This window comes from Aotus nancymaae, unplaced genomic scaffold (assembly GCF_030222135.1).
Source record: "Aotus nancymaae isolate 86718 unplaced genomic scaffold, 86718_ANA_hifiasm-v0.15.2.pri h1tg000036l, whole genome shotgun sequence".
NCBI classification, from domain to species: Eukaryota; Metazoa; Chordata; class Mammalia; order Primates; family Aotidae; genus Aotus; species Aotus nancymaae.
Window position 1 is genome coordinate 94,739,503 of NW_026988450.1, and position 16,254 is coordinate 94,755,756.

Sequence of the window (16,254 nt, forward strand, 5' to 3'; positions counted from 1 at the left end):
GATTATAGGCACGCGCCACCGTGCCTAGCTAATGTTTTGTATTTTTACTAGAGACGGGGTTTCACCATGTTGACCAGGATGGTCTCGACAGGAGATCGAGATCATCCTGGCTAATAATACAGTGAAACCCCACCTCTACTAAATATACCAAAAAAAAAAAAAATTCTTAGTTTTATTTGTTCTTCTCCGAAAAATGTGTAATAAGTACCTGAGGTCGATATTTTTTGTGGATGATTTCAAGCAGAATCTCAGGGCTTAGTTTCAGGAATATTACTGGGTGAGATTTTTCTTTGTAGCTACAGAGAAATAAATTCATTTCCACAAGAAATTGTGGTAGACAAATTAGTGATTTATGAAAAGAAAATTAGTTCCTCTTTTCTTTATGGTGGAGTATTTGTGATAGTGGAAAAATCTATTCTGTATCCTGTTATCTGCATGTCTTAATGTTAAATTCTATGAGATAAAACTCAACATTCCTGGAAGTGTTAATAATATGATTCCTTAATAAATTATTTGTCATTATGGAAATAATTGCTAAGTGACATGTTTATTGTCTGATGGATATTTTGGCTTCTCTGGAAGTATAAAATTTAAGTACCTTACATTTTCCTTTACTCCTGTAAACGTAAGCATTGAGTTTGATCAAATTTGCTGGAACTCCACCACAGCAGCCCCGAGCTCGGCCGTCCACCGCCTGCTAGCGGCCTGGCCTGGCCTCAGATATGTCCGACAAGGACAAGTGTTCGGCCATCTTCCGCTCGGACAGCCTGGGGACCCAAGGCCGGCTGAGCCGCACACTGCCGGCCAGCGCGGAGGAGCGCGATCGGCTGGTGCGCCGCATGGAGAGCATGCGCAAGGAGAAGCGCGTGTACAGCCGCTTCGAGGTCTTCTGCAAGAAAGAGGAGGCCAGCAGCTCCGGGGCTGGGGAGGGCCCGGTGGAGGAGGGCACCAGGGACAGCAAGGTGGGCACGTTCAAAGGCAAGAAATGAGTCTCCTGGCCCAGCAGCCTGGACCAGGGTGACCGAATTGCTGCCACGGCCACCCGGAGCCCCCACGGAGCAAGGAGAGCACTCCTCCTGTGCTTGAGTGGTGCTGCCAGGCCACGGCTGCTTGGGGCGTGGCTGAGTGCGCCACAGCTCGGCTCCTATTGGGGCTCACCCGGCAGCCGCCGTCTGTGCCCCTGGCCTCCCCAGTACTGGGGCTCCAGCCCCTCGCCACCACCTATTGGGGCTCACCCGGCAGGCGCCGTCTGTGCCCCTGGCCTCCCCAGTACTGGGGCTCCAGCCCCTCGCCACCAGTGCCTTTCTTCCCTCAGCCCCTTCTCTGCTCAGCGTCTTCATCTCTGCACCGTCAGCCTTGCATGGCGGAGCGTCTGGCTCCGCCATCTCTGTGCTTCAGTACCCCACGCCATTTTTTTTTTGAAACCCAAGCTGGAGTGCAGTGGCGCCATCTTGGCTCACTGCAACTTCTGCCTCCCAGGTTCAAGTGACTCTCGTGCCTCAGCTTCCCAAGTAGTTGGGATTACAGGTGCCTGCTACCATGCCCTGCTAATTTTTCTATTTTTAGTAGAGACAGAGTTTCACCATGTTTGCCAGGCTGGTCTCCAACTCCTGACCTCAAGTGATCCGCCCGCCTCAGCCTCCCAACATGGGGGGATTACAGGTGTGAGCCTCCGTGCCCCGCTGAGTCCCCTGTCCTCTTTCAAGGGCCCCACCTCTGTGCCTCAACTCCCCACTCTCTGGGGCCCCTTTCCTCCTCAGGGCCTCCTGCTCTCAGGGCTCCCCTCCGTCCCTCCCTCCCTCCCTCTCAGGGTCTCCTCCATCCTCAGGGCTGCATTTCCTGTCCTACCTGGATTCTCCCGCTCACTGCCTCCTAGCATCTTTCTCAGAGGTCTGTGCTCTTGCTGTGGGGAAGACTGGGCTGGCTGCAGGCAGTTTGCAAGGGAGGGGTGGAGCTGGACGGGAAGGATGCCCCTTGGAGTGGCAAGGAAGCTGGACACGGCAGACCGCTGGGAAGGGGCACAGGGAAGCCCCAGGGGCTGCCTTGGCAGGTCTGCCATCTCCTCCAGCAAGGCTCTGGCCAGCACCGGGTGAGAGTGGGGAGGGGGCACTGGGCTTTGCAGCGCAATAAAACAGTCCGGACGGACAACCTGTGTCCCCAGCCTCATGAGCGTCCCCTGCACAGGCCCAGCCCGGACGCCAGAAGGGCTGGATGGTGGGGTGCTGGTCCTTGACAGATGTGGGGCCAGGTGAGGGCAGGGGACAAGGTGCAGCCGAGGCTGATCCCAGCTGTAGAGACAGGTCCTGGGCACCCCTGCAGGTGGGAGTGGTCTCTGCCCTCCCGGTGTCCAGCAGACACCCCCACCCCGCCTGTTCTCAGGGCCTTTCCTCTTTGTCACCAGCACCAAGAATCTGTCCAGGCTTCCCGGCTTATCTTGTATCTTTTTTCACCCCCGGTGAGAAATTGTAACTGACTCAGAATGATGCATTTTGGCACCACATGCGTGGAAAGTCCCACGCTGTTAGATGCTAGCTTTGTGAAATTAGTGTTTCTGCATTCTATTTTTTTTTTTTTTTTTTGAGACGGAGTTTCGCTCTTGTTGCCCAGGCTGGAGTGCAATGGCGCAATCTCGGCTCATCGCAACCTCCGCCTCCTGGGTTCAGGCAATTCTCCTGCCTCAGCCTCCTGAGTAGCTGGGATTACAGGCATGCGCCACCATGCCCAGCTAATTTTTTGTATTTTTAGTAGAGACGGGGTTTCACCATGTTGACCAGGATGGTCTCGATCTCTTGACCTCGTGATCCACCCGCCTCGGCCTCCCTAAGTGCTGGGATTACAGGCGTGAGCCACCGCGCCCGGCCTGTATTCTATTTTTTTAATTGCATCTATACCACCTGGATCTGCTATTTCTTTTCAAAAAAAAATTTTTTAGTGTAATAACTCCTAACAGGGGACTGACTTAAGAAACAAGGCCGCCAGAGGCAGCAGTTCTGACTCCAGCAGCTGGGAGAGGAAGGGAAGTGGCCCCGCTGTCACTGCTGGACAGCTCCAGCCAGCTGGTGACCAAAGCCACTGCCCAAGTAGGGACGACAGCAGGGGCTTCTGGCCAGGTGGGAAAGGTGCCTGGAGCGGGTGCACCTGAGCGTCTCTTGTGGGCACGTTTGGCTTGGTGCTGCCTGGGGTGCGGCTGAACAGACAGGCTCTCAAAGTGGAGCCCATGGAGAGGCCAGAGGCTGGCCGCCCTGCTGGGGCCTTCGGAGCCTCCTGCCTGCACCCTCCACATCTTCTAAACCAGGATGGGGCACATTTTGCTGTTAATAAAACACAACCCACCAAATATTCTACCATGTTCCACGTGTGTATAATCGCCCAGTTCTATCCTGCAGCCTCTAACCATGTGGCCTCTTGGGTTTCCCCTGTGGACTCACCACCCATCCCTGTCGGGGACACTAAAGGCCCCCCAGCTTCACTCCAAGGTCCACCGCGACCCCTCCGACTTCACGCTGTACGTGCTCTCCTGTCCGTGTCCCGATGCCGCCTGTGCAGGCACACTCCTGGGTACCCACCTGTGCTTCCCCACTCAGCAACCCCACCGCACTCTGCCTAGCCTGAGGCCAAGCCTCCAGCCCCCAGCCCCCTGGCCTCTGTGTCCTGCTTGTTCAGCACCTTGGGGCTGTGCCTTGGGCTGCTGGAGTTCAACAAGCAGACCAGTGGGCAGACCCCTCAGGAAACAAGCCCATGGCAGGGTCTCTGACGGGCTCACCACCTCCTCGGGCCCTCCCGCTCCCTCATCTACCCCTCCAACCTTCTCCCAAGCCCAGCCTCCCTTTTTGAGTCCCCTGTAGGTGCCTGGCCCAGCACCAGGGCAGCGCCAGCTCCCACCCTCTGCTCAGCTCCCCTGCTCACACCTTGTCCTTCCTCGCCCTTCCCCATGGTGACAGTTGCTTCCACGAGCCAGCAGAGCCCCTGCTCCCGGCAGCCCAGCCACAGCCACAGCACAGGCTGTGCCCTTCAGACTGAGCTCCTCCCTGTGAGCCTCCCAGCTGCCTGTGTTCCAGCCCAGCTCAGGGGCAGGTGCAGCTGGGGACACCTGGCACCCTAGGACACAGCTCTCTGCCCACAGGGCCCTTTGATCTCTGCAGCCCTGCACAGCCCTGGCCTGAACTCACACCAGGGTTTTTGCCTGTGGGTGAGCAGAGGAGGTAACCCTGACCCCCCACCCACCCTCACCTACAGAGACCTGGAGACAGATCAGGTGCCGTGGCTGTACAGGGGTGGGGTGGGGGCGCAGGCTGCAGTCCCTGACAGTGGAGGAGGTGTAGGGCTGACCCCTTCTCTCCTCTGGCTCAGAGTCACAAAGATGGCCATGGGGTGACCCTAGGTCCCCACCCCACAGGTCGACCCTGGGGGGCAGCCTGGACCCCAAAGCCACAGCAGGTAGGGAGGTAATGGACAAAGGACAGGAAGCTGCCCCAGGCAAACCCAGAGGAAAAGACCAGCGCAGGATGCGGAGTGGGCAGGACCTCTGGGGTGGAGGTCTGAGGACAGGGGTGGTGGGGCCTCAGAGGAGGGGAGGCTCCAGGAAAGGGGTTGGGGCCCCCAACTAGTAGGTGCTATGGCCTCAGCGGGGAGCGGAGGAACGATGGCTGCTTAGGTTGGGGGCGGACATGAGTTTATCGGAGGAAGTCACTGGGGCTGGGGCAGGGCCCTCATCTCCCTCAAGGAGACCCAGGCAAGCTCCCTGGAACTTCAACGTGTCCAGGCAAAGCAGGGAGGGCTAAGGGGTGCAGGCGACCGGGGAGGGTCCGGGAAAGGTGCTGGGGCAGGAACAGGGCCAGATGAAGGGAGTAGGGTGGCTCACACGCAGTACCCCTCTAGCAGGGGCAGGTGGCCCAGTGCCGAGTGGCAGACAGTCCCGTAGGCTTGAGAGTAGCCTCCAAGCAAAGCCCTGGCAGCCCCGGCAGCCCCCTCAGCCCCCTGCGAGGCAGAGGTGCGGAACATCCTCCGGCCGGGCCGGGGACGGACCTGCATACAGTTGAGTCACATAAGGGGAGGTGTCAGAGGGGGCGCAGTGGGGGGAGGCCTTGAGGACCTCGAGGGATGCCAACTGGACAACGGAGGGGCAGTGGGAAGGATGGGGAAGGGAGTGAAAAGGAGGGGAAGAGGAGGATGGGGGAGGAGGCAGACTGGGGCTGGGCTCACCTGTTGTGCACCGGCCACGCTCACCCCACCACCCCGGTTCCGGTCACCCCGGATCAGGGCCTGGTTGGCCACCTGAGCCGCAGACTGTGAGGTCAGGGAGGACGCTGCTCCCCTCTCGCTTGGCTTCACCTGGGAAGGGGCACATTACAGGGTCACTGAGAGGCAAAGAGAGAGGGTCCCTCCTGTGCCCACCCCACCATAACTTACCAGGGAGAGTGTCAAGGGGGGCTCTGCCTTTGCCCCAGGGGGCCTCTCCTCCCTCCCTAGGGGTGCAGCTTGGAGCAGGGGAGTGGAGTTCTGCCTGGGAATGTTCTCAGCTACACGGGGGGACTCTGTAGGATCAGAAGGTCAACCCCAGGGTCAGAAGCCGGGTGCTGCGCAGAGTCGGCAGCCACAGGAGGAAGCCTGGGCCATGCTCCTCGCGGGCGGCAGCAAAGGTCACACACAGTGCTCTGGGGGGTCGTGGCCCCGCACAGGTGTCCCTGAAGACAGCTGAGGGTTGGCTCTGGGCTTGCACAGGTGTGCCTGGGATGGGGAGGCCCTGGGCTCTGCCCCTGGGGTGACGCCCTCCAGGCCCTTCTCTTGAGGTGCAGCTCCCCCTCTGTAACCCCGCCCACCTCCCACACAGGCCGCACCCCTCAGTAACCCCGCCCACCTCCCCCTCTGACCCCGCCCCCGCCCCTCAGCAACCCCGCCCACCTCCACCTCAGGCCCCGCCCCCCGCCCCTAAGTAACCCCGCCCACCTCCCACACAGGCCCCGGCTCCGCCCCACAGTGCACCCGGCCCACCTCCTCGCAGAACCACGCCCAGCCCAGTTGACTAAAGGAGAAATAATGACAATCTACTGTGGACTCTCTAACTTGTAGAAGTAAAATACATGACACCAATAGCAAAAAGAGAAAAGGGATAATGGAAATAGACATTTATACTATTACAAAGTAACGTGAGAATATATTTTGTAAGGTTCTTACGTTATATATACAATATTAATAGTATAATATTATTTGGGCCGGGCACAGTGGCTCACGCCTGTGATCCCAGCACTTTGGGAAGCTGAGGCGGACTGATCACCTTGGGTCAGGAGTTCAAGACCAGCCTAGTCAACATGGTGAAACCCTGTCTCTATTAAAAATATAAAAAATTAGCTGGGCATGGTGGCAGGCACCTGTAATCCCAGCTACTGGGAAGGCTGAGGCAGAAGAATCACTTGAAACCAGGAGGTGGCGGTTGCAGTGAGCCGAGATTGCACCACTGCACTCCAGCCTGGGTGACAGAGCAAGACTCTGTCTCAAAAAAAAAAAAAAAAGAAAAAGAAAAAAGAAAGATGGCCAACTTAAAAATTTACCATTTAAATTATTACATTATATATAAATGATCTAAATACTTCAATTAAAAGGCAGAGAGTATTATGACCTTATTTAAAAAAATTAAAATACACAAATTTGCCTTAATTATACAAAATCATGTTAAAAAAAAATCATGTTTATAAAGTTATAGGCCAAGCACAGTGGTTCATACCTGTAATCCCAGCAGTTTGGGAGGCTCAGGCAGGTGAATCACTTGAGGTCAAGAGTTTGAGACCAGCCAGCCCAACATGGCAAAACCCTGCCTCTACTAAAAATATAAAAATTAGCCGGGCATGGTGGCATATGCCTGTAATCTCAGCTACTTGGGAGGCTGAGGCAGGAGAATCGCTTGAATCCAGGAGGTGGAGGTTGTAGTGAGCTGAGATGGCACCATTGCACTCCAGCCTGGGCAACAGGAGAAAAACTCCATCTCAAACAAAAAAATTATAAACATAATACATATATTAGTCACATGTTATACAACGATACAGGAAATGCACCGTATTATTGTCACTATTAATTCTTTGAGACAGGGTCTCGCTCTGTCACCCAGGCTGGAATGCAGCAGTGTGATCTCGGCTCACTGCAACCTCTGCCTCCTGGGCTCAAATGATCTTCCCACTTCAGCCTCTTGAGTAGCTGGCACTACAGGTGCAGGCCGCCATCTTCAGCTAATTTTTAATTTTTTGTAGAGTCCAGGCATGGTGGCTCATGCCTGTAATCCCAGCACTTTGAGAGGCTGAGGTGGGTGAATCACTTCAGATCATGAGTTTGAGACCAGCCTGGACAACATGGCGAAAACCTGTCTCTACGAAAAATACAAAAATTACCTGGGCGCGGTGATGAGCACCTGTAATTCCAGCTACTTAAGGTGCTGAGGCATGAAAACCGCTTGAACCCGGGAGGTGGAGGTTACAGTGAATTCAGACTGTGCCACTGCACTCTAGCCGGGGAGATGCAGTGAGACTCTATGTAAAAAAAAAAAAAAAATGTTTTTGTAGGACATGGTTTTCTATATTGCCCAGGCAGTAATGCACTTTAACTATAAAGACATAGTTAAAAGGATGGAAAAATATATGCTATGCAAACACTAATCATAAGCAAGCTTTAGTAGTTATAACAATATCTGACAAAATAGGTGCCAGGGAGTGGGATATTATCAGAGATAAAGAATAGCTTGTTAGGATAAAAGTCTCATTTATCAAGAAGGTACTACAATTCTAAGAGTGTATGCACCTGACGACAAAGCCTTAAGATATGTAAAGCAAGCCTGACAGAACTGAAAGGAGAAATAAACCCACAACTACAGGTGGAGACTTTAACACTCCTCTGCCAGTACAGATGCAGTGAACCTGAGCAATGTTATCACCCAGGGTGACCATGGCACTCGGAAGATGAGGAACCCACTGATGGTGGACACCTTCTTTGCAAGTGTGTATGAAACATTCACCAAGATAAACCACATTCACAGTACCATAAAACAAAGCTTAACAAATGTAAACTAATTAAAATCTGGGCCAGACGCAGTGGCTCACACCTATAATCCCAGCACTTTGGATGGCTGAAGTGGGCAGATCACAAGGTCAAGAGTCTGAGACCAGCCTGGCCAACATGGTGAAACTCCATCTCTACTAAAAATACAAAAAAATTAGATGGGCGTGGTGGTGTGCGCTTGTAATCCCAGCTGCTTGGGAGGCTGAGTCAGGAGAATCGCTTGAACCTGGGAGGTGGAGGTTGCAGTGAGCTGAGATCACCCAATGCACTCCAGCCCGGCAACAGAGCAAGACTCCGTCTCAAAAAAAAAAAAAAAAAAAAAGTGACTTTGCAATTGGTTTGCTCAAAGCAGGGTCACACACAGCGCCCTCGGCCTTTCTGCATGCCTGGCTTCCCACGGGAAGGCCGCCGTCTGGTGGCGTCTCCAGCCAGAACTGACTCAGGGCTTCCTCTCGGCATGTTCCACCTTCTCCTCTTCCCTAGAAACTCGTTTCTGATTCCGACATTACATGTGCATGTGCTGGCTGGATTTCTTAAAGAAAAACAGGCAAAAACCAAAATCCTTCAACAGTTCGGCTAACCTGAAACATAGGGGTGTCCCCGATCCATTCCCATGGGGGTTCACCACTGGCAGATGTTTATTTGTGGCTGGTGAAGCAGACATCTTAAGTTTAAAACAAAGAGGTCACCTCTTCCCCGAGAAATGCCCTGTGGCAAATACGGCCACCGCGCTGCCCTGAGACCCAACTTGATCTGCCAATTCCAGGTGCGTGATCGAGACTCAGTGGTGGGGCTGGGTGGAGGCCACTTCTGCAGCACGGGGGTGGCCTGCCTAACCAGCTGAGCACCGCCACTAATGCTTGAACGAGCCTTCAGTGATGCAAAGGCTCTCGTTTCTATGGCCCAGCCGCAGAGGCTGAGGAGGGGTTTTGCCTCTGTGCAATGCTCACAGCTGCCTCACCTCGCCCAAGACAGAGACAGGAAGTGAAGCCAGACCGGACAGCGAGGATGGGGTGCAGAGGCAGGAAGAAAGGCCCAGCACGCAGCAACCAGGGCGGGCTGGAGTCCCCGAGCCAACAGCTGTGGGCACCGAGCGGGCTGCTCCGCCTCCGAGCCCGGGCCGGGAGTGCGGCTTGCTCCCCGGTCGCACACGCTCTCAGCACGTCCCCAGGGTGCCCGGCGCTGAGGCGCAGCCCCCACCATCTCCGGCTTACTCACGGATCCGCTGTTCCCACCTGGCAGTTTTCCAGTAAAACTTCTCGGGGGTGTGTGGAGCCGTGAGGACTGCGAAGGCTTCTTCTCGGGCTGATTGTCCGGCTGAGAGCATCTTCCACGGCAGTTCTCCCTCAGCCCAGCACCGCCTCGGGGGCGCCTCACACTGCCCCGCGCCTGTGAGTCCCCTGATGCCGCGTGAAGAAGCCCAGGTGGCGGAAGCCCTTCCCGCAGTGGTGGCACCGGTAGGCCCTCTTAGTCAGGTGCAGCCTCCGGTGGATGCTGAAGCCCTTGGGCCACCGGAAGGCCCTGCCGCAGTCGCCGCAGGTGTAGGGCTTCTCCCCGCTGTGCACCCTCTGGTGGTGGCCGAGGTTCTCCTTGGTCCGGAAGGCCTTGCCGCAGGCGGCGCAGTAGAAGGGCCGCTCCCCGCTGTGCCCCAGCTGGTGTCGGAGCAGGTTGGACTTCTGCTTGAAGGCTTTCCCGCAGTCGCCGCACGGGTAGGACCTGTGCTTCATGTGCACCCTGCGGTGCTGAGCCAGGCGGTCCTTCAGGCTGAACGCCTGCCCACACGCCTCGCAGCAGAACGGCTTCTCGCTCGTGTGGTTCTTCTGGTGACGCTGCAGGTTGGAAGCCCACCGGAAGGTCTGGCCGCACTCGGGGCACCGGAAGGCCTTCGTCCCCGTGTGCACCGTCTGGTGCGCGAGCACCCGGCTGTGGCAGCCGAGCGCCTTCCCACAGGTTCCGCAGATGAACGACAGCTCGACCGCGCCCCGCCTCCGGCGCTCTCCGCGGCCCGGCCGCTGCCCACAACACCGCGTGAGAAGCTGGCGCGGGAAAGCCGCGGGCGTGGCGTCTGTCATTTCCGGAGCAGCTCTGGGAAGCTGCCCGTCATCTGTGTCCAGCATGAAGCTCTTCCTAAAGCTGGTTCCTTCCCTGGCTCTTTCCGGCCGCACGGGGGTTTCCTTGTGAGCCCGACCTGGATGATCCCAGCGTCTCCTGGGGTCTGCAGACTTCCTTGCCCCTATGGAAGCAACAGAGACCCTTACACAGAGCCAGTGGCCCACGGCCAGGCCAGGCAGTGCCCCCGGCACAGCACAGAGGACCCTCCTGCCGTGTGCGTCGATTCCCTTCCATCTGCTCAGCTCACTCTGCATGGCTACGAGTGACCAGGAAAACTCATTCAAAGAAACACAGATGAGCCACACGTATCAACAGCAGACATCAAGGTGAGCTCCGAGACCTCCCCCCAGCCCTGGTGGCAGGCAGGCCACTCACTCCTGGCACTGCTGACGTGAGGGGGCACCCACACACGCCTGCCGACCAACAGAAACAACTGGGCCACGAGAATGTCCTTCCACCTTGTCCACTCCGCAGGCGCCGCTTATGAGGGTGGAGGGGCAGCCAGATTGCTGCCTGGAAGACGGGTAGCTCCACGTGATTCTCCACCACTCAGGCTCGGAGTCACAGCTCCCTCCGGCCGGGGCTCCACACGCCCAGGGACCCCACACCTCCCCACTGGGGGCTCTACAAACCCAGAGACCTCACACCTCCCCACTGGGAGCTCCACATATCCAGGGACACGACACCTCCCAATTGGGGACTCCACATACCCAGGGACCCCACACCTCCCCACTGGGGGCTCCACACACCCGAGGACCCCACACCTCCCGACTGGGGGCTTCACACGCCCAGGGACCCCACATCTCCCCACTGAGGGCTCGACACACCCAAGGACCCCACACCTCCGCACTGGGGGCTCCACAGACCCAGGGAAACCACAGCTCCCCATTCGGGGTTCCACACATCCAGGAACCCCACACCTCCCCACTGGGGGGCTCCACACACCCAGGGACTCCAAACCTCGCCACTGGGGACTCCACATACCCAGGGACGTCACACACCCCCACTGAGGGCTCCACATGCCCAGGGATCCCACACCTCCCCACTCGGGGTTCCACACACCCACGGACCCCACACACCCAGTGACCCCACACCTCCCCACTGAGGGCTCCACACACCCAGGGACCCCACACCTCCCCACTGGGGGCTTCACACACCCAGGGACCCCACACACCCAGGGACCTGACACCTCACCACTGAGGGCTCCACACGCCCAGGGACGCCACAAGTCCCCATTCGGGGTTCCACACGTACAGGTACCCCACACCTCCCCACTGGGGGCTTCACACACCCAGGGACCCCACACACCCAGGGACCTGACACCTCACCACTGAGGGCTCCACACGCCCCCATTCGGGGTTCCACACGTACAGGTACCCCACACCTCCCCACTGGGGGCTCCACACGTCCAGGGACCCAACACCTCCCCACTGAGGGCTCCACACGCCCAGAGACCCCAAACTGCCCCACTCGGGGCTCCACACGTGTAGAGACCCCACACCTCACCACAGGGAGCTCCAAACACCCAGGGACCCCACACTTCCCCACTGGGGTGATCCACACACCCAGGGAACCCACACATCCCCACTGGGGACTCCACACACCCAGGGACCCCACACCTCCCCACTGTGGCCTCCACACACCCAGGGAAACCACACCTCCCCACTGGGGGCCCCACGCACCCATGGACCCCAAACCTCCCCATTCGGGGTTCCACAAGTCCAGGAACCCCACACCTCCCCAATGGGGGCTCCACATATCCAGGGACCCAACACCTCCCCACTGGGGTATTCACACGCCCAGAGACACCACACCTCCCGAATGAGGACTCCACACAACGAAAGACCCCACACCTCCCCACTGGGAGCTCCACACAGCCAAGGACCCCACACATCCCCACTGGGGACTCCACACACCCAGGGAACCCACACCACCCCACTGGGGGCTCCACACACCCAGGGATCCCACACGTCCCAACTCGGGGTTCCACACATCCAGGGACGGCACACTTCCCCACTGGGGGACTCCACACATCCAGGGACCCCAAACCACCCCACTGGGGGGCTCCACACATCCAGGGATTCCACACCTCCCCACTGGGGACACCATATACCCAAGGACCCCACATCTCCGAACCGGGGACTCCACACACCCAGGGACCCCACACGTCCCGACTGGGGGCTCCACACATCCAGGGACCCCACACCTCACCACTGGGGGGCTCCACACACCCAGGGACCCCACACCTCCCCACCGGGGACTCCACACAACCAGGCACCCCACACCTCCCCACTGGAGGCTCCACACGCCAAGGGATGCCACACCTCCCCACCGAGGGCTCCAAATGCGCAGGGACCCCACACCTCCCGACCGGGGGCTCCACACACCCAGGGACCCCACACCTCCCTACTTAGGGTTCCACACGTCCAGGAACCCCACACCTCCCCACTGGGGACTCCACACACCCAGGGACCCAACACCTCCCCACTTGAGGCTCCACACGTCCAGGGAACCCACACCTCCCCACTGAGGGCTCCACACACCCAGGGACCCCACACCTCCCCACTGAGGGCTCCACACACCCAGGGACCCCACACCTCCCAACTGAGGGCTCCACACGCCCAGGGACCCCACACCTCCCAACTGAGGGCTCCACACGCCCAGGGACCCCACACCTCCCCAACACCTCCTCACTGAGCGCTCCACATGCCCAGAGACCCCACACAACCCCATTGGGGACTCCACATGCCCAGAGACCCCACACCTCCCCACTGGGAGCTCCACACATCCAGGGACCCCACATCTCTGCATTGGGGACTCCACAAACCCATGGACCCAGCACCTCCCCACTGGGGGCTCCACACGCCCAGAGACCCCACACCTCCCCACTAGGAGCTCCACACATCCAGGTACCCCACATCTCTGCATTGGGGGACTCCACAAACCCATGGACCCAACACCTCGCCATTGGGGACTCCACACACCGATTGACCCCACACCTCCCGACTGGGAGCTCCACATATCCAGGGACCCCACACCTCCCCACTGAAGGCTCCACACGCCCAGGGACCCCACACCTCCCCACTGGGGGCTCCACACACCCAGAGACCCCACACCTCCCCACTGGGGACTCCACATACCCAGGGAACCCACATCTCCCGACTGGGGGCTCCACACACCCAGGGACCCCACATCTCCGCACTGGGGACTCCACACGCCCAGGGACCCCACACCTCCTCATTGGGGATTCACGCATCCAGGAACCCCACACCTCCCCACTGGGAGGCTCCACACGCCAAGACCCCACACCTCCCCATTGGGGAATCCACACACCTATTGACCCCACACCTCCCCACTGGGAGCTCCACACATACAGGGACCCCACACCTCCCAACTGGGGGGCTCTACACATCCAGGGACCCCCACACCTCACCACTGGGGGGCTCCACACACCCAGGGACACCACACTTCCCCACCAGGGACTCCATACACCCAGGGATCCCCCATCTCCCTCCTCGGGGTTCCACACATCCAGGGACACCACACCTCCCCACAGGGAGCTCGACACGTCCAGGATCCCCACACCTCCCCACTGGGGACTCCACACACCCAGGGACCCGACACCTCCCCACTGAGGGCTCCACATGCCCAGGGACCCCACACCTCCCCACAGGGGACTCCACATACACAGGGACCCCACACCTCCCCACTGAGGGATCCAAACGCCCAGGGACCCCACACCTCCCCACAGGGGGCTCTACACGTCCAGGACACCCAAACCTCCCCACTGGGGACTTGACACACCCAGGGAACCCACACCTCCCCACTGGGGGCTCCACACGCCGATACCCCACACCTCCCCATTGGGAAATCCACACACCTATTGACCCCACACCTCGCCACTGGGAGCTCCACACACCCAGGGACCCCACAACTACCTGCTCGGGGTTCCACACGTCCAGGAACCCCCACACCTCCCCACTGGGGACTCCACACACCCAGGGACATGACACCTCCCCACTAGAGGCTCCACATGCCCAGAGACCCCACACCCGCCCCACTGAGGGCTCCACAAACCCAGAGAACCCACACCTCCCTACTGGGAGCACCACACACCAGGGGACCCAACACCTCGCTACTGGGGGACTCCACACGCCCGGGGACCCCACACCTCCCCAATGGAGGCTCCACACACCCAGGGAACCCACACCTGCCCATGGGGGTTCCACACACCCCCACTGGGGGGCTCCACATACCCAGGGACCCCACACCTCTCCACTGGGGGCTCCAGACGCCCAGGGACCCCACACCTCCCCACTGGAGGCCCCACACGCCCAGGGACCCCACACCTCCCCACTGGGGGCCCCACACACCCAGGGACCCCACACCTCCACACTCGGGGTTCCACATGTCCAGGGAACCCACACCTCCGCACTGGGGACTCCAAACGCCCAGGGACCCCACACCTCCCCACTGGGGCTCCACACACCCAGGGACCCCACATCTCCCCACTCGGGGTTCCACACATCCAGGGACCCCACACCTCCCCACTGGGGGCTCCACACATCCAGGGACCTAACACCTCCTGACTGGGGGCTCCACACGCCAAGAGACCCCTTACCACCCCATTGGGGATTCCACACATCCAGAGACCCTATACCTCCCCACTGGGAGATCCACACATCCAGGGACCCCACACCTCCCCACTGGGGGGCTCCACACACCCAGGGATCCCACACCTCCCCACTGGGGTCACCACATACCCAAGGATCAAACATCTCCGAACCAGGGACTCCACACACCCAGGAACCCCACACCTCCCCACTGGGGGCTCCACAGGCCCAAGGACCCCACACCTCCCCATTGGGGGCTCCACACATCCAGGGACCCCACACCTCACCACTGGGGGGCTCCACACACCCAGGGACCCCACACCTCCCCACCGGGGACTCCACACAACCAGGCACCCCACACCTCCCCACTGGAGGCTCCACAAGCCCAGGGACCCCACATCTCCCCAACGAGGGCTCCAAATGCCCAGGGACCCCACACCTCCACACCGGGGGCTCCACACGCCCAGGGACCCAACACCTCCCCACTGAGGGCTCCACACGCCCAGGGACCCTACACCTCCCCACTGGAGGCTCCACACGCCCAGGGACCCCACACCTCCCCACTGAGGGCTCCACACGCCCAGGGACCCCACACCTCCCCACTGGGGGCTTCACACACCAGGGACCCCACACCTCCCAATTCAAGGTTCCACAAGTCCAGGAACCCCGCACCTCTCCACTGGGGGGCTCCACACGCCCAGGGACCCCACATGACCCCACCGGGGACTGCACATACCCAGGGACCCCACACCTCCCCACTGAGAGCTCCACACGCCCAGGGATCCCACACCTCCCCACAGGGGACTCCACACGTCCAGAAACCCGACATCTCCCCACTGGAGACTCCACAGACCCAGGGACCCGACACCTCCACACTGAGGGCTCCACACGCCGAGGAACCCCACACCGCCCCATTCGGGGTTCCACACGTCCAGTGACCCCACACATCCCCACTGGGGGGCTCCACACACCCTGGGACCCCACCCCTCCCCACTGGGGACTCCACATACCCAGGGACCCCACACCTCCCAACTGAGGGCTCCACACGCCGAGGGGACACCACACCTCCCCAACACCTCCTCACTGGGCGCTCCACATGCCCAGAGACCCCACACCTCCCCATTGGGGACTCCACACGCCCAGAGACCCCACACCTCCCCACTGGGAGCTCCACACATCCAAGGCCCCACATCTCTGCATTGGGGGACTCCACAAACCCATGGACCCAGCACCTCCCCACTGGGGGCTCCACACGCCCAGAGACCCCACACCTCCCCACTGGGAGCTCCACACATCCAGGGACCCCACATCTCTGCATTGGGGGACTCCACAAACCCATGGACCCAACACCTGGCCAGTGGGGACTCCACACACCGACTGACCCCACACCTCCCGACCGGGAGCTCCACACATCCAGGGACCCCACACCTCCCCACTGAGGGCTCCACACGCCCAGGGACCCCACACTTCCCCACCGGGGGCTCCA

General features: G+C 59.6%; 1 protein-coding gene and 1 pseudogene across 13 annotated transcripts in view; one reads left to right on the top strand and one right to left on the bottom strand.

The window, feature by feature from the left end:
* The window catches only part of LOC135278087 (zinc finger protein 707-like), a 76,139-nt gene that overhangs the window by 42,158 nt on the left and 17,727 nt on the right, over nt 1-16,254 (bottom strand). For 6 of the 13 annotated variants that reach the window (XM_064384775.1, XM_064384777.1, XM_064384773.1 and 3 more), the window contains exons 1-4: nt 9,279-11,222; nt 7,380-7,517; nt 5,410-5,534; nt 5,203-5,331 (exon numbers count right to left, since the gene is read on the bottom strand). In XM_064384775.1, the coding sequence (XP_064240845.1) occupies nt 9,417-10,409 (993 nt within the window). In that variant the 5' untranslated portion in view covers nt 10,410-11,222 and the 3' untranslated portion in view covers nt 5,203-5,331; nt 5,410-5,534; nt 7,380-7,517; nt 9,279-9,416. Of the gene's footprint in view, nt 1-5,202; nt 5,358-5,409; nt 5,535-6,721; nt 6,980-7,379; nt 7,518-9,278; nt 11,223-16,254 lie in introns of those variants that run through there. The other 7 variants (XM_064384768.1, XM_064384780.1, XM_064384767.1 and 4 more) reach the window with 7 other exon arrangements.
* LOC135277946 (protein FAM83H-like) lies at nt 194-989 on the top strand (annotated as a pseudogene).